Below are 25,333 nucleotides of genomic sequence, written 5' to 3'. Positions count from 1 at the left end.
GCCCGGAGATAATCTTTAAGCCTTAAACCAAAAGTATCCCCTGAAGTCTTCTTAAAACCCAACAACAGTTTAGCTTAACTCGTAAAGAATGTCTGCCTTGAGCATTGTGCTCTTTTAAAATCTATCTATATGGGATCGTACTGAAAACACCAACTCAAAAGCTTAGATAGGAACCTTGGTGGCCAGTGAGTTTACATTACTGGGGGAAGAACAACCCAGAAAAGGAGGGTGAGGATGGTTGCACAACTTGAAGAATGTGAACAACGTCACTGAATTGTATGTGTGGAAACTGTGGAAATAGCATGTGTTCTCTGTGTATACCTCAACATCCTTCTTAGTTCAGTCAAGTACATGAGACTAAATGGGGAACCCCTGCCCAAAAGCAAAGACGAGCAGGCAGGAAGGGACAGGAGAACTGGATGAAGGGACACGGAGAACCCAGAGTGAAAAGGGAAAGGGGGAGAGTGCTGACAACGCAGGGATTGAAACTAATGTCACAAAACGAGTTGTGTATAAAATTTTTGAATTTATATACACTAAAAATTTTTTTAAATACAAAAAAAAATTTTTTTAAGCCAAAACAGAAAAGAAATCTAGTAAAGTAAACCCAGAGCCGTGATTATGCTCCCGAGCAGGACGAAACGTGACCAGGCTCACTTCTCTTTCACAAGAGCTGGCTGGCTTCACTGGGCTTCTGTGACATTCACTGAGATAAAAACTCTCTTACAAAGTGTTTTACTGCAGAGCCTCTCTGTACCCACTGAAATGCAAATCTCCATGTCTGCGAATTGTCAGACAGCTGTGGGAAATCGTAAAACATCAAGAGGGCGAGAGACAAGAAACGTCAGTGATACCAAAACCTAACCAAACCCACTGAGTGGATTCCGATTCATAGCGACCCTGTAGGACAGAGGAGGACAGCTCCATAGAGTTTCCAAGCTTGTCATCTTTATGGAAGCAGACTGCCATATCTCTCCCACGGAGCAGCTGGTGGGTTCGAACAGCCAACCTTTTGATTAGCAGCTGAGCGTTTCACCACTGCGCCACCAGGACTCCTCCTCTCATCAGTGATACTTACTGCCAGTTACTTCAGAAACAGATGAACTGGAAACAAAGTCACTGGATTTTAGAATTCTTTTTCTGTCTAGAATTAAGTGCCTTTGTTTTCCAACTCTACAGAACCTTCAATGTGACGCTTCCCGCCACAATACTGTACAAGTCGGAATTAAAGGGTTCCTGACAGTCCTAAGCCTACAAGGCGGCGGGGATCTTTGTTTACACTCAGACGCTTGCCAGCACCAATTTCTTTCTCGTTTCATCATCCTAACGCAGCTGGTAGGGAGCTAGGAAATTTCTGTACAGAACGAAGACTACGGAGCTGCAGGAACCAGACAATCACGTTGTAATATGTTCACATCAGTCAACGTAAGCTGTCTGCACAGCTTGTAGGAAAATAAGCACCTGAGGGGAAGTCATTTCATCACATTAAGTAACTTCGAGGGAAATCAGGTGCGCGAACGTGCTTGGTGAACTCTAAATTGCCGTAAACGTGAACGTAGGGGGCTAGTGCTGCTGAGGGGACGTCACAGGCTCGAGCTCCTGCCCCAGCGCCTAATCCCTCCCAGGCTCTGCCCGAACCACGAGGTGGGTTCACAGAGAGGCCGCAGCGGCTTCCTCCCCACCACTCGGGGTTTCACCTCGAAAAGCAGAAAAGCACCCTGTCCCCGTTACTCTCTCACCTCAGGGCTGGCCTCGAACACAAGTCTAAACTTCTCAGATGGTTAAAAAAAAAAAAAAAAAAACAACGCAGGAAACGCCAAGCAGAGCTCCCTTACCTGGCGTGTACAACAAGACGTCAATGGCTTGTGGTGAAGTTTCTCCAGCTGAAGGGTTGATTTTGTGCTTCAGTGCTTCTGAGGTGGTTATCGGGACAGACACTGAAAGGCAAACTTTGAGTATTAGTTTACTCTGGTTGTCGTGTGTCGTCAAGTCGATTCCGACTCACAGCGACCCTGTAGGACAGGGAACTGCCCCATAGGGTTTCCAAGGCTGTAATCTTTAATAAAAAAATTATTTTTTTTTAACTTTATGGAAAAAGACTGCCACATCTTTCTCCCGAGGAGTGGCTGATGGGTTCGAACAGCCGACCTTTAGGTTAACAGCCGAGCGCTTAGCCATTGCACCACCAGGGCTCCTATTAGTTTGCTAGGTATGATGAAATTGATTTTACCCAATCACCTCATAATTTCTGCTTTTTTTTAGGACATTAGTTTTTAGGTAAAACTTCAAAATTTGTGAAGCGGAAGCTCTCTTTGAAACCAGGCATCAAAGCAAAACCGCGCTTACCCAGGTGCCCTCTCTCTTGCCCTTACCTGTTCTGCAAACTTGCGAAAAGGACGGAAGAGGAAGAACACTGTCAAAGGCTTCGCTTTGGTCTGAATCCACCTCTGTTCTCAGCTGCTAAACTATGTAATCTGACCTCTAGCCACACTCAACCAGCAGAGAGAGATTTAAATACTTCTCAATAACTAAAAATCCCCAACACAAAAGCCAAGAGAATCAATCCATGAGCACAGTTTCTCAAACCTGGCGTGACTGACAATTTGGCTGAGATAATCAATCCTTTGTTTGGCGGGGGGGCGGGGGGGGGGCGGGGGGTGCTGTCCTGTGCACTATAGGGTGTTCAGCAGCACCCCTGGCCTCTAGCCACTAAACATTAGTGTTGTGTTGTTGGGTGCTGTCAAGTCCATTCTGACTCATACTAACCCCATATGACAGAGCATAACTGCCCTTTAGGGTTTCCTAGACTAAGCTGGAATTGACTTGATGGCAACAGGTTTGGGATTTTTTGTAATCTACAGGAGCAGATTGCCAGGTCTTTCTCCCATGGAGTTGCTGGGGGGGTTCAAACCGCCAACCTTTCGGTTAGCAGCCAACCATTTAACTTTTGCACCACCAGGGCTCCTTAGATGCTCATCACACCCTCGAGTTGTGACAACCAAAACTGTCTCCAGATATTGGCAAATCTCCTCCCTGGGGGCAAAGGGGGTGCAGAATGGCTGCTGGTTGAGAACCTGGCCCAGGAAGATAATCTTATGCTCTCCTTTCTCACTATTGCAAGGCCCAAAGCTACCTCTCCTCCGAAGTCTCCAGGACCACCCTGGTCTGCTGAATTGCTTCCTGCAGGGCACCTTCGAAGCCCCGTCAGGCAATCCCTGTGCTCAGCCATCTAAGGGGCTCTTTGTTACATACTTGCCAAGTGTTTGTCTTCCCTGGTCTCACTCACGCCTCACAACACTCGGAGGAGGCTGGTACTATCATTCCCATTTGTTAAAGCAATGAAAAAACTGAAACGCACAGACGTTCTGTGGTCTACTGAGGATGGCCCAAGCCGTGGGAGGTCAACCGGGTCTCCCCAGGACGCCAATCTGCCTCTCTGCCAACACCTGCTGCTCTGAATTCAGTCTCAGATTATCACTGAATTGTGTGTCTCTTTAGACCTTCCATCGTAAATGAGGCCACAAACTTAACTGAAGCCCAGGGCCACGTGTTGGGTCTCTTCACCTCGTTAAGCTTAAAACCAAACCAAAAACCAAACCCAGTGCCATCGAGTCGATTCCGACTCATAGCGACCCTATAGGACAGAGTAGAACCGCCCCATAGAGTTTCCAAGGTGCGCCTGGCAGATTCGAACTGCCGACCTAGCAGCTGTAGCACTTAACCACTATGTCGGGAAAATATTTCTGGACTTGTTCCCGGGCTCAGGAACTTGCGTGTGTTTTGTGGCCCTGAGCTTAGAGGATCCCCATGTTGCCATGAGCAGAGAGGGTGGGCAATGACTGAGGTGACCTGTCATCTGCTGGGTGTTACCAGGGAGACTGTAATCCGTTTACAGACAAGTCGGAGGCTTTTTTATAAACTCCTGACAAAGATTAGGCCTGAGTTAGGAGTGATGTAAACAGCTCAAGTGTGGTATTTATTTGATGTTGTTCCTACTTAAGGGGGAAAAAAAAAGACAGATCAATCATTTTCTGGTCCTGTGGCTGTTAGAAAAGGACTTCTCCCTATCCCTCCAGCAGGCTTGGTGGCAGCGCAAGGCCCCTGACCATTCCTCTGTGACTGTGGCTTGAGGGACCTGGGAGAGGGGATGCTGGGGCCCTAAGCATCAGGTGTCAGTATGTGACAGATGTCACAGAGACAGCAATTTGTGCCAAAATGAATAAACACGTAACAAGTTTGTTTTTCCTAATTCTGAGGCAATGTTAAAAAAACAAAATAACATAGAAGAATCCTGATCAAAAAGGGGAGAACACAGAACAGAATTTCAAATTTTCATGGACTCTAGACTTTCTGGAGCCATGGGGGGTTGATGAACCCCTGAAACTATTGCCCTGAGATAATCTTTAAACCTTAAACCAAAAATATCCCCTGAAGTCTCATTAAAACTGAACAACGTCTAGCTTAACTATTAAAAAAAGGTCTACCTTGAGCATTATGCTCTTTTAGGACTATCTATATGGGATCAAAATTGACAACAGCAACTGGAAAGATGAGGTAGAAACCTTCGTTTACATTGCTGGGGGAGGAAGAGCTCAGAAAAAGAGGGTGAGAAGGGCGTACAACTCAAGGAATGTGATCAATGTCACCGAACTGGACAGGTAGGAGCTGCTGAATATTCTCAACAAAACAGAATAAAAATTTAAAAGGAAAAAAAACGGTGCTACAAGCAAAAATAAGTGTCATTAAAAAAAAGTCTCTACTTTGGTACTCTGTTTCATAACTTTGCACTGTTGGTTTCACTTAACATAATTATGTTAACTGTGCGTGTAGTTACGTTAATAGCAACAAGTTGTCCCCTGTGCATTCGTCAAGGTCCCTGGGTGATGCAAACGGCTTGCATGCAAACACAAACCCGCTCAGCAGTGACGTGGAAGAAAGGCCTGGCGATCTGCTTCCATAAAGATTACAGCCAATTAAGACCGGCCCATAAAACAAAAGGAGACCAAAGGGGCACACCAGCCCAGGGGCAAGGACTAGAAGGCAGGAGGGGACAGGAAAGCTGGTAATGGAAACCCACGGTCGAGAAGGGGGCGTGGCATTGCTGACCAGTGTCAGAAAACAATACGTGTACTGACTGTTTAACGAGAAGCTAGTTTGCTCTGTAAACCTGCATCTAAAGTACAATTTTAAAAAAAACATTACAGCCAAGAAAATCATACGAAGCTCAGTTCTACTCTGCAACACGGGAGGCACCGCGCTCCGGAATCCACTCGACAGTAACAGGCTGGGCTTTCTCGGCTTTGCAGTCTTCCCTTCTTTTATGCAAATCATGAGACAATTGGTTTAGGGAATCATTTAAAAATTGAAACAAAATTCAAATAAAAGTAGCTAAAGTTATGCTATTTCCTAGACTTAAAAAATCTTTTCAAAAAAAGAATCCAAGGAACTAGGGATTGGTCTACTTGATAAAACAAATGCCAGCCAGATAAAATCACTAAAGCCTTATTCGAGACAGAGTGGCTAGGTCAAATACGGGCTTGTCTTACTTTCATTCTTCATCTTATCAAAATAAGACAACTTGGAGGCGGCGTAGATGGCGTTGGAGGACTGCAGCGTGCCGACGACAGCGTCCATCAGCAGCACGTTTGTCAGCGCCTGCTGGATGTACTGAGGGTCCTAAGAGAGAAGCAAAATAAATTCAACACAACACAGCTCCCTACAATCACTTAAAGACACGATCACACTGCACAAAACAATAACGTAAAGATGTTTTCTCAAAACAACATGAAGAGTTTAAATGAATGATCAATTTGGATTTGACGTCACATATTTTTTTTTTCTCTAGCTCAGTTAAGACAAATGTTAATCATTTATCCCAGGGGTCAGCAAGCTTTCTCTGTAACAGCCAGGCAGTAAATACTTCAGGCTTTGGAGGCCACATGGTCTCTGCTGCAACTACTCCACCCTGCCATTGTAGCATGAAAACTGTTGTGGACATCATACAAACAAACAGGCACGGCTGTCTTCCAGTAAAGCTGTATTTACCAAAGCTGCCCACTGGCCCCGGTTTGGCTATACCGATGTACAATAAAGAAATGGAAGGGCCCTGGGCAGTAAGCCCAGATGGCTAGTCCTTAGGTTATAGAACTTTGGACTCTTAGGAAGGGCCTACTCCCATCTCCCACGCCCATATTCCTGACCTTGAATTTCTTCAGTCATTGGGAACATACCATCATAAACAGCACCTCCTCTGCCCCTGGACAGTCTGTTCTTTCTAACCTCTGCCCACGGGACTGGGTGTGGACTTCGCCTGGAATTCTCTGATGCTTAGCAGGACTGCAGATAACCCCTGTTGTCACCCCGCGTGACTAACCTACTCTGAGTCTTTGCCCATTCTTCTAAGGGGGCTCCTGTCTTACTTTGCCATTCAGACAATGCATGTCCCCCACCTATTAACTTTGTCTGCTGACTATGAAATCTTAATTTGCTGTAGTCAAAGCCGTCAGTGTGGCCCAAAGTAAACTAAGGTTCTCAAATCGCTAGGATATAAGCATCACCTGTAGAAGGAATCCGAGGCCCTGCCCTCTGCCATAACCTTCATCCTGTGAAGTTAGAGTGAAGAGTCACTCAAGACAGGTGTGCCTGAAATGCCCAGTGCACACCAGCCAGATGGACAGTCAACCTGCCCAGCTCCTGTCTTCTAATCCCCGGGATGTCAAAGAAGGACGAAGGCAAGGTGGGAGATGGCCCCATGGCAGCCCACGGCTCCCCAACTCCGCTCTCCTGCCTCTGAGCTTGCTCATCACAGCATGCCCAAGGCCACAGGCCTTTCACAGGGACACACAAACCACACCATCTCCAACGCCTGTGAGGAGACCAACTCTCACTCTACTTACAGGCCCAAGTCCGAGGTCCTCTGAGTTTTAACAGCTTTGTTATTATTGTATTATTATTATAAGAACACATGTATAATAAGACAAGCCTTGGGTTACGACAAAAAAGCAAAGCCACCACCGGTTCTCAGACCTTGTGGTCGTCCGCCAGCTTCTTTCCAGCCCACATCTCCTTCACCATCAGTTGCCAAAGGTCACACTCGGTTTTAAGGTTAGCTTCAAAGACTTCTTTTTTGGACACCATTTTAATTTTCAAAGTGGGAATTCTCAGGAGCAGGAAAGCTACTGTGGTACTTCTGACTTCCTACAGAGGCAGAAAGAGAGAACAAGTTTGAGTAACATCACACACAAAGTACTTCTGACTTCCTGGAGAGAGAGAGAAAGGTTGAGTAACATCACACACAAAGTACTTCTGACTTCCTGGAGAGAGAGAGAAAGGTTGAGTAACATCACACACAAAGTACTCCTGACTTCCTACAGAGACAGAGAGAGTAATGTTGCATAACATCACACACAAAAAACATTTGGACTGATCAGAGAAAAAGGCAAAGGAGTATCTGAGACTAAACAGGAGTTTGTTAGCACATGCGAAAGGCAGTGTCTCCCGAGGGAGTCTCAGACCTCAGAGCTGGAAGGGGTGGAGGGGTCCAGAAGGTGACAGAACGGTCTGGAAGGGGGCACTCAGGCTCACGTCCTAACACAAAAGGTGAAGAAGCAAACCGACACCCTGAAAGGTGGGGGCCTGCCCCAGAGGGTCCAGACAAGAGCCCCTGGGAATGGCCCAGAGTTGGGCAGTTGGGGTGGGGAGTGAGGACAAAGCAGGACATGGCCCTTGGGCTAGTGCTGGTCCCTCAGGAGGAGAGTCCAGGAGTGAAGAAAGTGACCTCTCTTCAGAAGCGGGTAAAAGCCAAGCCAGGGGCTGCAGGCCAGGCATTTGGGAGCCATGGGGGAGTCCTGGGGGCCAGGAGTGTGACCTGTGAGTAACCCATCAACACAGGCCCACCCAGCTGGATTCTTCCGCAGTGCTAAGATAATTCATCTTTCACAGCCTTCAATATTCCTCTTTCTTCGGAATTCCAGGAGGCAGCCTGGCAGAGCAGGTGTGGGAACCAAACCGAAGGAAAACGGACCAGCGGTTCACTGGTCCCCACTTACCCTGGGTTGCAGCTGTGGGGTTAGCCCTGTCCTGTGTCCCTGAATATTCGATTGTTGATTATGCAAAATGCTAGCATATCTAACATGCTTCTTATATTCCTCTTAAATTTGGGAAAATAAATATGAGGTATAAGGCGAATCAGATCTCCTCAGTGGGGGAAATGACTACCTTTAAAATATGTTGTTGTTGTGTGACATTGATTCTGACTCAGAGTGACCCCATGTGACACAGCAGAACTTTCCCACAGGGTTTCCTAGGCTGTAATCATTATGGGAGCAGATCATCAGGTCTTTTCTCCCAAGGGCAGCTGGTGGGTTTGAACCGCCAACCTTTTGGTTAGTAGCTGAAAGCTTTAACTACTGCTTATTCTACGGATGAGGAAACTGAGGCATGGGAAGGTAAGTGCCTCTCAGAGGGTCCACAGCCAGAAGAGTCCAGGTGTCCACTCCAGCCGCCCTCCCTCCTAAAGGCTGGCCAGTTCCAGAGCTGGCCGCCCATGGCCCACTCACCTCAATGTTTCTGAAGGTGGAGATCTCCACATAACCAGGTCTCCCTTCCGTGAGAAGGAATAGACGCTTCTGGGTCATGGCAATCTTGCCAACGCCATGGTTTGTCTTGACAGAGCTCGACAGCTTGTAGACACACTCGTTTTTATCCAGGTGCTCCATCACCGATGAAGGCAGGCTGACCTCCTGCGCCTCCACCTCCGCCTCCTTCCAGCAATTGTAGAAATCCCTGAAGGTTTCCGGGTCGATCTGTTTCTGGTGCCCTGAGTTTTGTAAGAAGAAAAGAGAGGTTTCTTATAACCACATCCGCAAGCTGTGCGTCAAGGGCCTTTGCTTACCTTAAAAAATCGTACGTTACCTGGGCAAAGCAGTGGACGTCCACCTGGACCTACGATACCCAGGAGGACATTTGTACTTGGTCTTCCCAGGCGCTTCCACTCCCCAGCACTGCAGGTGTCCAGGGTGGGGCACACAATCATGGCTGAGCCCATCAGCCCTTTCTAGCCCCTGACCCCAGTGATGGCCATGTGACCTAGACCAGGTAGTCACTGTAACTCTTAAGACTTCCAGTGGGAACACAGAGACATGGACACTCATTTCTGGTGGAGGCAGGCCAAGGCATCTGCCATCACTGGAATGGGGCAGACCACAGGGACCTAGTCCTACGATACAGCTAAAGCAAAGAAACCAGATGCTTGGTGTACCGCCGAGCCACTGGATCAAGCCTCGCCTGGAGCCAGCAAGACCTACCTTTGTTCTCTTCAGTTACATGAGCAAATAGAGTCCTTTTATTGTTTGCAACCAAGATCATCTTAATTGGGGAACAACCTTTCCAAAGGTCCGATATTTGTGGGTTTTGGAATGAGAGAGGTGCCCCAGTCTGAAGCCCAGCTCCACGCTGCTCAGCTGTGAGTCCAGACGACCCGCCGGACAAGCCTGGTCCCTCCACCATGAGATGGAGACAGTTCCGTCCCACTCTGTGTCACCAAGCCCTGCCAATTCTCACTCCCTTAGCATGTCGCTACACCTGCTCTCCTCCCTGCCTCCTACTGAGTTAGGCTCTGCCCTCTCCTGTGGCCTCAACCTGTCTGTTGCTCTGTCCTCTGTCACCGGAGAGCCCCATCACACCCGTACAGGAAGAAGCTCCCGAACATTCCTGCCTTCAGAGCTGCCTGGCCCAAGTCACTCTGCAACCAGAATGACTTTTCTAAAATGCAAGCAGTGTCTACTCCTCCCTCCTTCAAACATGTCAGGGCTGCTCGTCCGTGTCAGCCCCAAATCCCCTGGGCCTGGGCCCCTCTGATCCTTTCACCCTCCTCTTCACGCCGCAGTACCTGTCAGACCAAGTTGGCCCCCGCAGTGCTGAGAACGATTATATGGCCCTTCGAGCATGGTCTCGTAACTCCCACAAATTGAGTGGGACTATGCAAATAAGGTACTTGTGGCCCACCAACGGGACTGGACAACCTGCTAATGCCAGTAAGGTACATGGAACTCTTGTGGGGGCGGGACTATGCAAATAAGGTATAAAAACCTAACCATTGCCATCAAGTCGATTCTAACTCATAACAACTGTGTAAAACAGAGCAGAACCGTCCCTTAGGATTTCCAAGGAGCGACTGGTGGATTCCAACTGCCAATCTTTTGGTTAGCATCCAATCTCTTAACCACTGCACCACCCAGGGCTCTAAATAAGTTTTATGGAACCCTAAAGAGGGGATTAATCAATTTTGCCATCCTGCTAGGCTTAAAATGAGTCAATCCCAGAGGTCGAGGGAGGACCTTACTACATCAAGAAGAAGAGCCAGGGGCAGTGTGTGTCCTTTGAACCTGGAGTCCCTGCGCTGAGAACCTCCTAGACCCAGGAGATAAGAGAAGGAACTGTAACACTGGAGACAGTGCAAGACAGGGTGGCAACAGCAAGAAGCAGCAGCAAGCATGGCAAAGACGGTGGCAGAAAGATGGCAGCAGCAGAACCAGGAGGCCAGCACAAGATAGCATGGTGGGCTTCCTGGCCCACAGAGCAAGGCAGCTACAGTGAGCATGTGGACCCATGGAGCGAGAGAGCTGAGCCCCTTCAGGCAGGAGGCTTCCTGGTGGAGTGGGGTGCCTCCAAGCACTTATCAGCAGACCTATGAGCTCTGTAACACTTAACCAAGCAGGACAGAGGCCAGGCCAAGAACAAGAGCTGAGAGCCAGGAGCGAGGGCTGAGGGACGAGAGCTGAGAATGAAGGCCAATGGCTGCGGGCCCAGAAAGAGGCCTGCCTGTGGGCACAGCTGAGAAAATGTCTTCATTGAAGAACTATACCCTGAGTCATTCCTGTTACTTCCAAGTTGATTCTGATCCTGAATTGTAACTGCTACTTCCCTAATAAGCCCCATAATCGTGAGTACAGCCCGTGAGCTCTGTGCGGCCATTGCAAGGAATTATCGAACTCAGCAGAGATGCAGAGCGAGCCGTGGGAGGGACGGCTGGTGTCAGAACTGGACAACAGGTTGGAGAGAGGAGGCACGTCTGACCTCCGCCCCACAGGCACCAGCCTCAGGCTGATGTTCTCATTATCCCCTCTGAAGTTAGGTCCTGATGCTACTACTACCATTGTATAACTACTTAACAGGCCATAAAAGCTGCCCTTGTGGCACAGCGGTTAAAGGGCTTGGCTGCCAACCAAAAGGTCAGCGATTCAAACTCACCAGCCATTCCACAGGAGAAAGATGAGGCAGTCTGCTTCTGTAAAGATTAGAGCCTTGAAAAACGCTTCGGGACAGTTCTATTCATCCTACAGGGTCACTATGAGTCGAAATCGACTCAGTGGCTACAGGTTTTGGTTTAAACAAGCCATGTTGTCACGTGCCTCTATATACACTCGTTCTGAGTGCTCAGACCAGAAAACTCTTACTCACCCTTCAAAACCCCAGGTGGAACATCTCTATGTGCAGCTTTCCCTGAGAGGTCATCCTGTACTGGATGGCCACTGTGCTACAAACACGCTTGCACCACGGCACTACTGCCTTTCACAACACTGCTATATACTGAGAACCGTCAGACACACTACACACACAGCCACATTTAATCCCCGCAGCCACCTTGGCAGGTACGCACTATTACTAGGCTCAGGCACAAACCAGGAAACTGAGGCACAGAGAGGCAAGCACCCTGCCGACAGGCCAGTAAGTGGCAGAGCAGCCCTGGGCCCGGGCAGACGCCCCCACCCAGCCCCTGAGCTGCTGCGTGTTAGGTGTGTGCCCCACTCCAGGAGGGTAAGAATTTTGTCTTTGTTGTCTCTGCCTGGCCAGGATCTGAAATGGCCAGAAGGCGTGGCCTCAGCATGGCTGTGTCCCCACTCTGGTCTCCATAACAAGGGTCGACACCGACAGTTAGCTGGGAATCTGACATCACAGCCACACTTCTGCTACCTGGAGCAGCCAAGTGGTCCCTGCAGCAATCTTAGGGGACGGCTGTGTGAAGGTGGTCGGTGCCCTGACAGGCTCAGGAGAAGGGCATTTCTTAACTTTTACACATGAATTCTAAATAAGAGCTGCCGACGTTGCTGGTATGAAGACGGATTAAAGGAAAGTCAGGCTTTGTGATCACCGTCGCTTCCCCCGCCACTGTCCCCCACCACCTTCCCTGTCTCAGCAAGGCACAGACGTTGAATGTTTACATCAAAATCTCCAACAGGTGGCAGGATTGGAAGTTCCTTTTTTTCTTTTTGCTTCTCTCTATTTATTGGAAACCCCGATGGTGTAGTGGTTAAGAGCTATAGCTGCTAACCAAGAGGCCAGTGGTTCAAATCCACCAGGCGCTCCTTAGAAACCCGATGGGGCAGCTCTGCTCTGTCCTTCAAGGTTGCTATGAGTCAGAATCAACTTGACGGCAACCGGTTTGTTTTTTTTGGTTTATTTCCTTATTTGTTTACAATGATCGTGCAAAAAAAAAAACACTGTCATCGGGTCAATTCTGACTCATAGCAACCCTGTAGGACACGGTAGAATTGCCCCATAGTGTTTCCAAGGAGTGCCTGGTGGATTTGAACTGCCAGCCTTTTGGTTAGCAGCCGAGTGCTTAACCGCTGCGCCACGAGGTCTGGTATGTTACGTAAACATTTTGTAAAAACCTAAGTCACTATTTAGAGAAGAAACACACAATAACAAGTGTATATGATAAACACACACCTGTTACACACTTGTTGGACTCACACACACCAACGATTGTGGGGATGGCTCCAGACTGACCAATGTTTTACACCAGGTCACCGTGAGTCGGAGCCAACTCGGAGGCAACTGACGACGACAACAAACATACACGTGTGCAATTTTTAAGACCGAAGTCAGTGAAGAGGGCGAAGATTGAGGGTGGCTGGGTGCACCTAGGGGGGTGGTACCTGCTGACCCCTGGAAGGCTGGGTCTTTGGGATCCCCTGCGCCCAAGCAGCAGAGGGCATCAGCTCCCTGCCAGCCTCACACAATTGCCACTGGCGCCATCTTCCGTTTGAGAAATGCCATTCAGGGTGGCTGCCTGCTTCCTGGCACCTGGTCTACACTTCCTGATGGTTCAGAGTGCTCGCGTTCTAATCAGAAGCTTTTGTCATTGAACACCACATAACAGGATGTTTAGTTAAAAAGAAATCAGAAAACAAGCGAGACAAATGGGAGAGAAACTGCAAAGCAATGGCTTAATAAACGTTAGCATCCACAGAGCTTCTGAGGCTGTCCAGCCTCATCCCAGGACAAATCCGCTCACTTTGGGCCACAGGAAGTCCTAGAGCCGCCAAGGGCAGAGTGGGTATCCGAGAACCTGCAATACCGGTTCTCACCGACAGAGGGCAGCGCAGGGCTGCACATGACAGGACGACTCTGGTCTGTGGCAGTCGGGCTGAAGACCTCAAAGCACCCCCAGGGAGAGAGCAGAGACTAAGAAAACCTGTTATATGTAGGGACAGCACCCACCAGACTGGCCTGTGATCCTGCCAGGGCTCCAGAGGGAATCGGTGGGCACACCCCCACAGCTATGCACATACCCTGGGCGACCTCACACACCCAGGACCATGCACACACCCAGGAGCATGCATGTACACCCAAGACTACACACACCCAGGACCACACGCACACCCAGGACCATGCATGTATACCCAGGACCACACACACACCCAGGAGCATGCACGCACACCCAGGACAGCCTCAAACATCCCGGGACCACACACACCCAGGAGCATGACACACCCAGGGTGACCTTGCACATCCCGGGACCACACACACACCAGGACCATGCATGTACACCCAGGACTACACACACACCCAGGACCACATGCACACCCAGGACCCTGCATGTACGCCCAGGACTACACACATACCCAGGAACACACTCACACTCAGGACCATGCATGTATACCCACGACCACACACACACCCAGGAGCATGCACGCACACCCAGGACAGCCTCGAACATCCCGGGACCACACACACACCCAGGAGCATGACACACCCAGGGTGACCTTGCACACCCCGGGACCACACACACACCAGGACCATGCATGTACACCCAGGACTACACACACACCCAGGACCACACGCACACCCAGGACCCTGCATGTACGCCCAGGACTACACACATACCCAGGACCACACTCACACCCAGGACCACACGCACACGCAGGACCACATGCACACCCAGGACCACACGCACACCCAGGACCACATGCACACCCAGGACCACACGCACACCCAGGACCATGCATGTATACCCAGGACTACACACACACCCAGGACCACACGCACACCCAGGACCACATGCACACCCAGGACCATGCACGTACACCCAGGACCACACGCACACCCAGGACCACATGCACACCCAGGACCACACGCACACCCAGGACCACGCACACACTCATGGCCGTACATACCACCATGTGGACACCCAGGACTACAAGTACACCTGCAGCCATACACACACCCAAGTGCTGCTACTCGAGTGCTGTCTACGAGTCCCTCTTGTGTCCCCTCTTCTGGGCCAGAAGGAACTCACACCTCTATGCTACCCTGACACCCACCACTGCCAAGGTGGTGCTGACTGCCCAAGAGATGCCACCTATCCTGCTGAAGGGGAAGCTGGGTCCTCTCGTCCCTGTACCTCCAAAGCACAGCACACAGAGGTGACCAAAGACAGCTGGACACACAGAGGTGACCAAAGACAGCTGGACTGATTGGACCATCTTCCGGTTAATCAGCTGGGGCCAATGAAGAGCAGTTGATCTCGTCACTCACAGGAGTCACGTGTTACGAAGTCACCAGTAACTGAATGCATAAATGCCAAGCAGTTGCTCCAGCGGAAATGTAGGGCTAGGTTCCCGTGAGCCTCTAGTCACAACATTCTTGTCAGCTGACCCATACATAACCTAGCCTCATGTGTATTTCGTTTAAAGACACCTTGTTTAATACACCTTGTTGATTAACACTGAACTCATGTCCAACAGCACTATAATTCACACCTGAACGAAGCTTACCTACCATATTTCCTCCATAAAGCTCAACGCCGCCTTCTGTGCTCAGGGACACCAGGCGGCACTTTAGCACTACGCCTGGGGGCCATTTTGAAACAGCGAAACCACCAACAAAGAGCGCAGAAGAGTGAAAAGCATGGCACTAAACATCCCACAAAAAAGGCACCTGTTTGCCGCATGCGAGCTGAAACAAGAAGGCAGAGCACTGGCTTGCTCAGCCTCAGGGGAAGCATGTGTGCGGGGTGACTCAGACATCGTGCTGCTCCCAGCACGTCCGTGAGTGACCACAAAGGCGCTGCCAGTACTGATCTGGGGACTACCAACAGATTTTGGCGAGCAGGTGAAGTAGCAGATACGGAATCCGTGATTGACGAGGATAGACTGTAATTAAATTATTGCACCACGTAGGAACAGAGAGTACCTACATCAACATGCTGCCGCGTCTGTCCTGCAGGGGGCAGTCTCACCTACCTGCTGACTAGTGTATTTAAGTGACATGATCAGGCCTGGGCGTCCTGTCCCCTTACCTACAGTCAATGCGTCAAACAGGCGGTGTATGATGTGGGTGTCCTTCACGATCCCTGACTCCTGAACCCTCTTCACGAAGTCATCCAGCTGCATGTGTTTCTTGGGGAGCTCGAAGTTCTTCACGTGGTCGTCAGCCTTGGCCACCTCCCTGGGCTTGTCCACAACTTCCTTGATGAGCCTTTTCAGCTCGGGGGTCCGCTCGACCTGGGCAAGCTCGGGGGCAGACATCAACGCCACAGTCCTCTTGACAAGGTCGGCGGGGAAAATCCTTATGTCAGTCTTGTATAGATTCTGGAAGTCCAGGAGGGCGTACAGCAGCTTGCCTTGCACCAAGTGAATGAATCCGCGGAGGTAGAAGTAGCAGGCCAGAAGCACCGAGTTGTCGGGGCCCAGAAAGCTCATGGCTTTGCTCAGGAGGTCGACAAAGTCAGCGTAGTAAGTTTGTACACACTGAGTCACCAGCGGAAAGTGTACTTCTGGAATCTCGAATGTATAGATTGATTTAGGGGCCACATCCTCAGCTAAAAAATTAAGGAAAAAAAAATTAGCACAAAGCTTAAAAATAAACACCGGCACCTCTCACCTCCTTTTACTGAGGTCCGTGTGTTGTTCATGTCCTAACCCATTGCCACTGAGTCGATTCCGACTCATAATGACCCTACAGGACAGAGTAGAACTGCCCCATAGGGTTTCCAAGGCTGAAAATCTTCACAGAAGCAGACTGCCACATCTTTCTCCCACGGGGCAGCTAGTGGGTTTGAACTGCTGACCTCTTGGTTAGCAGCCAAGCCCTTAACCACTGCGCCATCAGGCTCCTTGTTCATGCCCTGGGTTGCCAAATAAAGCGAGAACCCTCTAGTCATTGTGCTAAGTGAAGCAGCCAGACACAAAGGCCCCATATCGCAGGACCTCGTTTATATAAACATCCACAACAGGCACGTTACAGAGACACACAGTAGATTAGAGGTTTGGGGAGGGTGGGGCAGTTCTGGATTATACCTGTGGGTGAAATCCCATTTGTGAATAGGGTTTTCTATGTTGTGCTAAGATGTGGCAGTCTGCTTTCTTTTTGGGGCAATGAAAACGTTCTGCAGCCAGGCAGCTGACAGTTGGCACATTCACCACACTGTGGGCGTACCTGATGTCACTGAACGGTGCGCTTTTAAATGGCAACAGTGGTAAATTCTGATGTTGTTACTGGTCCTTTAGCTGCCATCCAGTTGGCCCCTGACCCACGGCAGCCCCATGCACAAGGGAACAAAAGGCTGCCCGGTCTCACACCCTCCTTGTCATTGTTGTGGACTGGGCTACTGTGGTCCACAGCGTTTTTACTGGCTGATTTTCAGGAGATCACCAGGCCTTTCTTCCTAGTTTGTCTTAGTCTGGAAGCTCTGCTGAAATCTGTTCAGCATCATAGGGACAAGTGGTGGCTGCAAATGAGGTGCACCTGCCAGGACTTGAACCCAGGTCTCCTCCCTGTAAGAGGAGAAGGCTACCGCTGATCCACTATTTTACCACAATAAATAAATAAACACACACAACAGACAAACATACACAGACAAAGCAAGACTCAGTGTGCTGCCCAGAGGCTGAACAAACAAGAAGCCCCTCATTTTGCTCCCATCGCGCCCTGAGAACAGGGATTGCTACCGCTCATTAACTTTATCTGCTAAACTATTAATACCACATTGAAACAGCTGGTGTGAGGCTTTCCTTGAGGATGAAGCTAACAGCATAAGCCACGATAAGCCATGTCATTTATCTCACCAACAACCCTGTCAGGCAGGCATGAGTATCAACACCCCCATTTTATGGATGTGGAAACTGAGGTTTCTGGACTAGGTCACTTGCCCCAGGTACACGATACTAAGTGCCAGAGCCAGAATTTAAACCAGGTGTGTCTCACCAGTTCCGTCAACCAATATCACCTAAGGGCCTCCTGGGTGCTAAACACGGTTTAGGCTTTGGCTCCTCCTCCCCTGGGAGCTCCCCTGGCTGGGAACCAGAGAGTCCTTCACAGAGCCCTAGAGGAGGTCAGCCCCACAGGCAAGCGGGGTCTCAGCCCTAAAGCCTGGAAGGGGAGAAAGGAGCACTGAGGACAGGAGGGTGTGAAGGCACAGAGAAGAGATCAGAGCACAAGGTGAGAGGAGCCGGCCACCACGTGCAGAGCAAAGGTACCACCACATTCCACAGAAGAAACACAGGCCCAGAGGGAGCTAGGATGTGACTCACCCAGGGTCACACAGCCAGAAGGTGGCTGTCCAGGGTACTCCGACCAAGCAGGTTCCCCTGCACACTAGCTCTAGGCCACAGCACTCTGTTGTTAAGGAGTCTGGGTGTCACATCAGGGGCAATGTGACTCTTCACTGGACACGTGGCCCCTGTGGGACTTGGCCCCGCCAGCACATCACCTGGCCTGCTTCTGCCTCTCACACCAGCTAGGCAGAACAGCCCAGAAAGGAGCCCTGATGGCAAACGTCCCCGACGTCACACCCAACATGCTCCTCTGCAGCTTACCCGGAAATGAAGCTGGCTCCCACAACACACGACACGCTCTGTGGCAGCTCGTCTCCCAGGAGACGCCACATCACACGAGAAGCCGCAGCTGCGTTTCACGACACGCAGACCGGCTCCTGCTGTCCCTCCGCCTTCCCCAGACCCAGAATGCACCGCTCGTCCTCTGCTGTTCTTCCCATCTCTGCTGAAACGTCTGTCCTGGCCCCCATCACGAAGAGCCCCCACCACCGGGCCCGACCTTGCTTTGCTCGTCTTCATGACACGCAGTGCCCAGCATCACATTATCTGCTCACTGTCAGCTCCGTGCGGGTGAGGGCACTCAGCCCTCTGTACCCCATTGCCTAGAAAGAGCCTGGCTCATTGTGGAACTACTATGTGCTGTCACCATTAAAAATCTGTATATGTAAATATGCAGAATATATATATATATACACACACACATTGGAGCCCTCGTGGTGCAGCAGTTAAGAGGTCAGGCTGCTAACCAAAACGTTAACAGTTTGAATCCACCAGTCACTCCATGGAAGCTTTATGAGGCAGTTCTATTCTGTCCTATAGGGTCACTATGAGTCGGAATCAACTTAATGGCATACAACATATACACACACAGACATATATATACGCAGAGCCCTGGTGGTGCAGGGGTTAAGAGCATGGCTGCTAACCAAAAGGTTGGCAGTTCGAATCCACCACCCATTCCTTGGAAACCCTATGGGGCAGTTCTACTCTGTCCTATAGGGTCACTATGAGTTGGAATCAACTCGAGGGCAGTGGGTTTTGATTATATATGGATACACACATATCCATACATATGTACACAAACACAGACATACAATATGAGTCCATCCTCATTATTCATGTATTCAGTATTCATGAATTTGCCTGCTTGCTAAAATTTATTTATAATCCCCAAATCAACAGTTGTGGCATTTCTGTGGGCTTTCGTAGACATGAGTCAATTCAGACTCAAGGCGACCCCGTGTGTCAGAGTAGAACTGTGTTCCACAGGGTTTCAGTGGCTGAATTTCCCGGAAGCACATCACCAGGGCTTCCTTCCAAGGCACCTGAGTGGACTTGAACTCCCACCCTTTTGGCTAGCAGTTCAGCGCATTCACTGTCTGTATCACACAGGGACTCCCGTGCATGCACAGAGTGGTGAAAAATTTGAGTCTCTCAACACTCAGGCCTGGCTTGCTATTCACTACTCAGTGTCCCCAGGAACCTCACAGAGAACAGCTACTGCACAAGATGAGGCTCGGCTGTATATGTACATGGAACGGACCAAAACTGCTTACAGCGGTTATCTTTAGCAGTGAGATCGGGGGATAGAAAAGAGAGACAAGAAATCATTTTCCACGATAAACATGGCTTGCAAAACATTTCAAATAATTAAACTCCTTAAAAAATCACTCCCTTCTACTAAAGTAAGTTGTGATTTCTTTCAGTGTCTTGCAACGTTAGAATCAGATTGCCGAGAAAGCGCGCGTCAGGAACAGGTGATTCTATCACCTCTGCTGCAGCCTTTACAGCTCACAGCGTCGACCTGGCGGAGCGAGGACTTTCTGGGTTGCACCTCGACAACTGTGATGTCCTGGAGGTCTGGCATGCTGACCACCATCCGCCTCTGAGCCGCCTTCTGCAGGGAGGACCTCTGCAAAGCCATCTTCTCGACGGTCAGTCTTCTGGGACTGATAAGCATCCCATTTATCCTGGGGTAAGAGAAGGCAAAGCTTTATTTTGCTCACATAATGATGCTTGAAGAGCGAGTCTCAACTAAGTGTGTGTTCCATCGTGTGACCGGTATCCCACGCTCCCATGCACAGGTGGACGGCAGAGTGATAACACGTTGTCCAAAACTCGGAACAGACCACAAGGTTAAAAACAAACAGCAGCATCAGAGAGCACATTGGAGGGGTTTCAGGAAAGGCATCTCGGAAGAGATGGAAAATAAGATGCCCTTTGAGGACGGGTAAAAGTGTGGGGGAAGAGAGGGAACATGAGAGAGAATGGCATGGATGAAGACCCGGAGGTGTGAACGCAGGAAGTACACTAATGTGGGGTGCATTCAAAGTATCCCCCAAGATAAGTAAAGCATTACTGAAAAAGAAGAACAAAGTAGGAGGCCTCACTCTACCAGATTTTAGAACCTAGTATACCGCCACAGCAGTCAAAACAGCCTGGTACTGGTACAACAACAGATACAGAGACCAATGGAACAGAATTGAGAATCCAGACATAAATCCATCCACATATGAGCAGCTGATATTTGACAAAGGCCCAAAGTCAGTTAAATGGGGAAAAGACAGTCTCTTTAACAAATGGTGCTGGCATAACTGGATATCCATCTGCAAAAAAATGAAACAAGACTCATACCTCACACTATGCACAAAAACTAACTCAAAATGGATCAAAGACCTAAATATGAAATCTAAAACAATAAAGATTATGGAAGAAAAAATAGGGACAACATTAGGAGCCCTGACACATGGCACAAAAGTATACAAAACATTACTAACAATGCAGAAGAGAAACTAGATAACTGGGAGCTCCTAAAAATCAAACACCTGTGCCCATCCAAAGACTTGACCAGAAGAGTAAAAAGATTACTCACAGGCTGGGAAAAAGTTTTTAGCTATGACATTTCCGATCAGTGCCTGATCTCTAAAATCTACATGATACTGCAAAAACTCAACTACAAAAAGACAAATAACCCGATTACAAAATGGGCAAAAGATACGAACAGACACTTCACTAAAGAAGACACTCAGGCAGTGAACAGATACATGAGGAAATGCTCACCATCGTTAGCCATTAGAGAAACGCAGATCAAAACTATAATGAGATTCCATCTCACGCCAATGAGGCTGGCATTAACCCCAAAAAACACAAAATAATAAATGTTGGAGAGGTTGTGGAGAGACTGGAACAGTAATACACTGCTGGAGGGAAAGGGAAATGTAAAACGGTACAACCACTTTGGAAATCGATTTGGCACTTCCTTAAAAAACTAGAACTAGAACTACCATACGATCCAGCAATCCCACTCCTTGGAATATATCCTAGAGAAATAAGAGCCTTTACACGAACAGATATACGCACACCCATGCTCATTGCAGCACTGTTTACAATAGCAAAAAGATGGAAGCAACCAAGGTGCCCATCAACAGATGAATGGATAAATAAATTATGAATTATGATGTATTCACACAATGGAATACTATGCATCAATGAAGAACAGTGAGGGATCTGTGAAACATTTCATAACATGGAGGAACATGGGAGGCATTATGCTGAGTGAAATTAGTCAGTTGCAAAAGGACAAATATTGTATGAGACCACTATTATAAGAACTCAAGAAATAGTTTAAACAGAGAAGAAAATATTCTTTGATGGTTACGAGAGGGGGGAGGGAAGGAGGAAGAGAAAGGTATTTGCACTAATTAGACAGTAGATAAGAACTAATTTAGGGTGAAAGGAAAGACAACACACAATACAGGAGAGGTCAGCACAACTGGACTAAACCAAAAGCAAAGAAATTTCCTGAATAAACTGGATGCTTTGAAGGCCTGCATAGCAGAGGCGGGGGTTTGGGGACCATGGTTTCAGGGGACATCTAAGTCAATTGGCATAATAAAATCTATTAACATTCTGCATCCCACTTTGTAGAGTAGTGCCTGGGGTTTTAAATGCTAGCAAGCAGCCATCTAAAATGCATCAATTGGTCTCAACCCACCTGCAGCAAAGGAGAATGAAAAACACCAAAGACACAAGGTTAAGTATGAGCCCAAGAGACAGAAAGGGCCACATAAATCAGAGGCTACATCAGCCTGAGACCAGAAGAACTAGATGGTGCCGGCTACAACCAATGACTGCTCTGACAGGGAACATAACAGAGGACCCCTGAGGGAGCAGGAGAGCAGTGGGATGCAGACCCCAAATTCTCATAAAAAGACCAGGCTTAATGGTCTGACTGAGACTAGAAGGACCTCGGTGGTCATGGTCCCCAGACCTTCTGTTAGCCCAAGACAGGAACCATTCCCAAAGCCAACTCTTCAGACAGGGATTGTACTGGACAATGGGATAGAAAATGATACCAATGAAGAGTGAGCTTCTTGGATCAAGTAGACACATGAAACTATGTTGGCATCTCCTGTCTGGAGGGGAGATGAGAGGGCAGAGGGGCTCAGAGGCTGGCCATATGGACACAAAAAGAGAGAGTGGAGGGAGGGAGTATGTGGTCTCATTAAGGGGAAAGTAATTAGGAGTATCTAGCGAGGTGTATATAAACTTTTGTATGAGAGACTGACTTGATTTGTAAACTTTCACTTAAAGCACGATAAAAATTAAAAAAAAAAAAAAAACACACAAAGTATCCCCCAAGAACAAAAAATATACCCATTGCCGTTGAGTCGATTCCGACTCCTAACGACCCTAGGAATAAGGAAGACCAAAGAAGAATTGATGCCTTTGAACCATGGTGTTGGAGAAGAATATTGAATACACCATGGCCTGCCGAAAGAACGAACAAATCTGTTTGAGAGAAGTACAACCAGAATGCTTCTTAGAAGCAAGGATGCCAAGGCTATGTCTCACATACTTTGGACACGTTGTCAGGAGGGACCAGTTCCTGGAGAAGGACATCATGCTTGGTAGAGGATCAGCTAAAAAGAGGAAGATCCTCAACGAGACGGATTGACACAGTCAGTGCAATAATGGGCTCAAACATAGCAACAATTGTGAGGATGGCACAGGGCCAGGCAGTGTTTCGTTCTGTTGTGCATAGGGTCGCTATGAGTCGGAACTGACTCGACAGCACCTAACAACAGCGACCCTATAAGACAGAGTAAAACTGCCCCACAGGGTTTACAAGGTGTAATTTTAAGGGAGCAGACTGCCACATCCTTTTCCCATGCAGCGGCCGGTGGGTTCAAACCACTGTGCCCCCGGGTTCGTTCACATCCATACAGTGGTTTGTTATCTAGAGATAGAAAGAAATGAGCTATCAAGCTGCTAAAAGACACAGAGCAACCTCAAATGCACACTGCTAAGTGAAAGAAACCAGTCTGGAAAAGCTACACGCACTATAATTCCAATGACAGAACATTCTGGAAAACGCAAAACTACAGAGACAGTGAAAAGGCTAGTGGTTGCTGGCAGGCGGGGGGCAGTGAAGAGGTGGAGCAGAGGACATCCTTAAGGGGGTGAAATTGTCCTATACGATACTGCAGTAGTGGACACACGACACTATGCACTTGTCCAAAAGCCATAAACTGTACAAAGAGTAAACCCTAATGTAAGCTGTGGACTTCAGTTAATAACACTGTATTACCATCAACTCATCAATTGCAAAAAAATGTAACATGTTAATAACAGCAGAAACTGGGTGCAGAAAGCAGAGGGGGTACCCCGGGACTCTCTGTGCTTTCTGCACAATTTTTCTGTAAACCTAAAACTGCTCTAAAAAATAAAGTGTATTTGTACACACACGTACGTACGTACATACATACATACATATAAAAAACTAAGGCCAAAACCAAACTCATCGCTGTCAATTCTGACTCATAGCGACCCTGTAGGACAGAGTAGAACTGCCCCATAGGGCTTCCAAGGCTTAGCGGCTGGTGGGTTCTAACTGTTGACCTTTTGGTTAGCAGCCGAGCTCTGGACAGAGTAGAACTCCCCCATAAAGTTTCCAAGGAGTACCTGGTGGATTCAAACTGCCGACCTCTTGGTTAGCAGCCATAGCACTTAGCCACTACACCATCGGGGTTTCCTGTATATATATATATACTTATATACAGGCATACGCATATATATACATATACATATACATATACATATACATATACATATACATATACATATACATATACATATACATATACATATACATATACATATACATATACATATACATATACATATACATATACATATACATATACATATACATATATATATACATACACACACATATATTGGGTCCTGGTGGGGCAATGATTAAGCATTTGGTTGCTAACCAAAAGGTTGGCAGCTCAAATCCACCAGCCACTCCTTAGAAAGCTTATGTGGCAGTTCTACTGTCCTATAGGGTCCACAATCAACTCGACAGCTACGGGTTTTTTGTTTTTTTTTTTTTTAATAATATATTTTTATACACATATGTATAAATGTGTGTATAAATATACACATAATATACAGAGAGATAAGCTTGATTATCTGTTGCCCAACTCATTACGAACTTCTAAACCTAAAGACTCTTCTGATTGGATTTATTGTAACATTCCCTCCAAATAAAATGATGCAATTTAGGCACTTGGGTCCCGTGCACCCACCATGTAACAACACAAGTACCTGTCTTCCTCTGACTGCGTGCTGAGCTCCATTTGCGCAAAGGCGTCCATTCTCCTGCTGAGCCGGGCTTTCAGGAAAGAGTGAAACATGTAGGTATCTAAAACCTGAAACAGACAACGAGACGCTCCTTACTGTGAAGCACAGCTCAAAGCCCCTTCATCTCAAAGCTGGTTCTTGATGGGTCTTTCTTCACTGACCGGTGGACTTAGAACGCTTACCAGCACCTGGCTCCTTTGGGCAGAAGTTCCTAAAAACAAGCGCCTTTCTTAATTTATTAAAATTTACTACTATTATACTTTATCTCCTGGCCTGCCAATCTGAAAGAATCGGGTACTCTTTGCATTTCCTAAGGAACCCCTGGATGGTGCAAAAGGTTAAGCACTCAGCTACTAATGGAAAAGTTGGCTGTTCGAATCCACCCACAAATGCCTCGAAAGAAAGGCCTGGCGATCTGTTTCCGAAAGATCACATCCATTGAAAACCCTACGGGACGCACGTATACTCTGAACCACATGGGGTCACCATGAGTCAGAATCGACTTGACAGTTGGGGTGGACTGGATTTCAAAACCCCAACCCCCTCACCCAGTACGGCAGCGACATACCCCACCTCTGTTTCTCCCTGGGTTCTCTGGTCTTCTGGGTAAAAAAGACAGGATTCTTGCACGTGTGGCCCTCTCACCACCAGCCCCTCCCCTCTCAGCAGACACATCGGCCTGGGTTCCATCTGTACAAGGCCCTTCCACTCCTCTCACGGGACTCAGCGGTCCCCGTGGTAAATTGTGAACCCCAGAAATACATGTGGTAAATCTTGACCCTGTACCTGCGGATATAATTCCATCTGGGAATAGGGTTTTCTTTGTTTGTTAATGAGGC

General features: G+C 48.3%; 1 protein-coding gene across 3 annotated transcripts in view; it reads right to left on the bottom strand.

Moving 5' to 3' along the window:
- Window positions 1-25,333, bottom strand: part of DENND3 (DENN domain containing 3) — a 94,076-nt gene that overhangs the window by 20,458 nt on the left and 48,285 nt on the right. For all 3 annotated transcript variants that reach the window (XR_010317842.1, XM_064268130.1, XM_010588521.3), the window contains exons 11-17: window positions 24,459-24,562; window positions 19,614-19,813; window positions 15,587-16,108; window positions 8,559-8,818; window positions 7,027-7,197; window positions 5,547-5,676; window positions 1,836-1,937 (exon numbers count right to left, since the gene is read on the bottom strand). Coding sequence is in view for 2 of the 3 variants with exons in the window: in XM_064268130.1 (XP_064124200.1) it covers window positions 1,836-1,937; window positions 5,547-5,676; window positions 7,027-7,197; window positions 8,559-8,818; window positions 15,587-16,108; window positions 19,614-19,813; window positions 24,459-24,562 (1,489 nt within the window). In the remaining variant the exon portion in view is untranslated. The remainder of the gene's footprint in view (window positions 1-1,835; window positions 1,938-5,546; window positions 5,677-7,026; window positions 7,198-8,558; window positions 8,819-15,586; window positions 16,109-19,613; window positions 19,814-24,458; window positions 24,563-25,333) is intronic.

This window comes from Loxodonta africana, chromosome 14 (assembly GCF_030014295.1).
Source record: "Loxodonta africana isolate mLoxAfr1 chromosome 14, mLoxAfr1.hap2, whole genome shotgun sequence".
NCBI lineage: Eukaryota > Metazoa > Chordata > Mammalia > Proboscidea > Elephantidae > Loxodonta > Loxodonta africana.
This window is presented reverse-complemented; position numbering and strand designations above follow the sequence as displayed.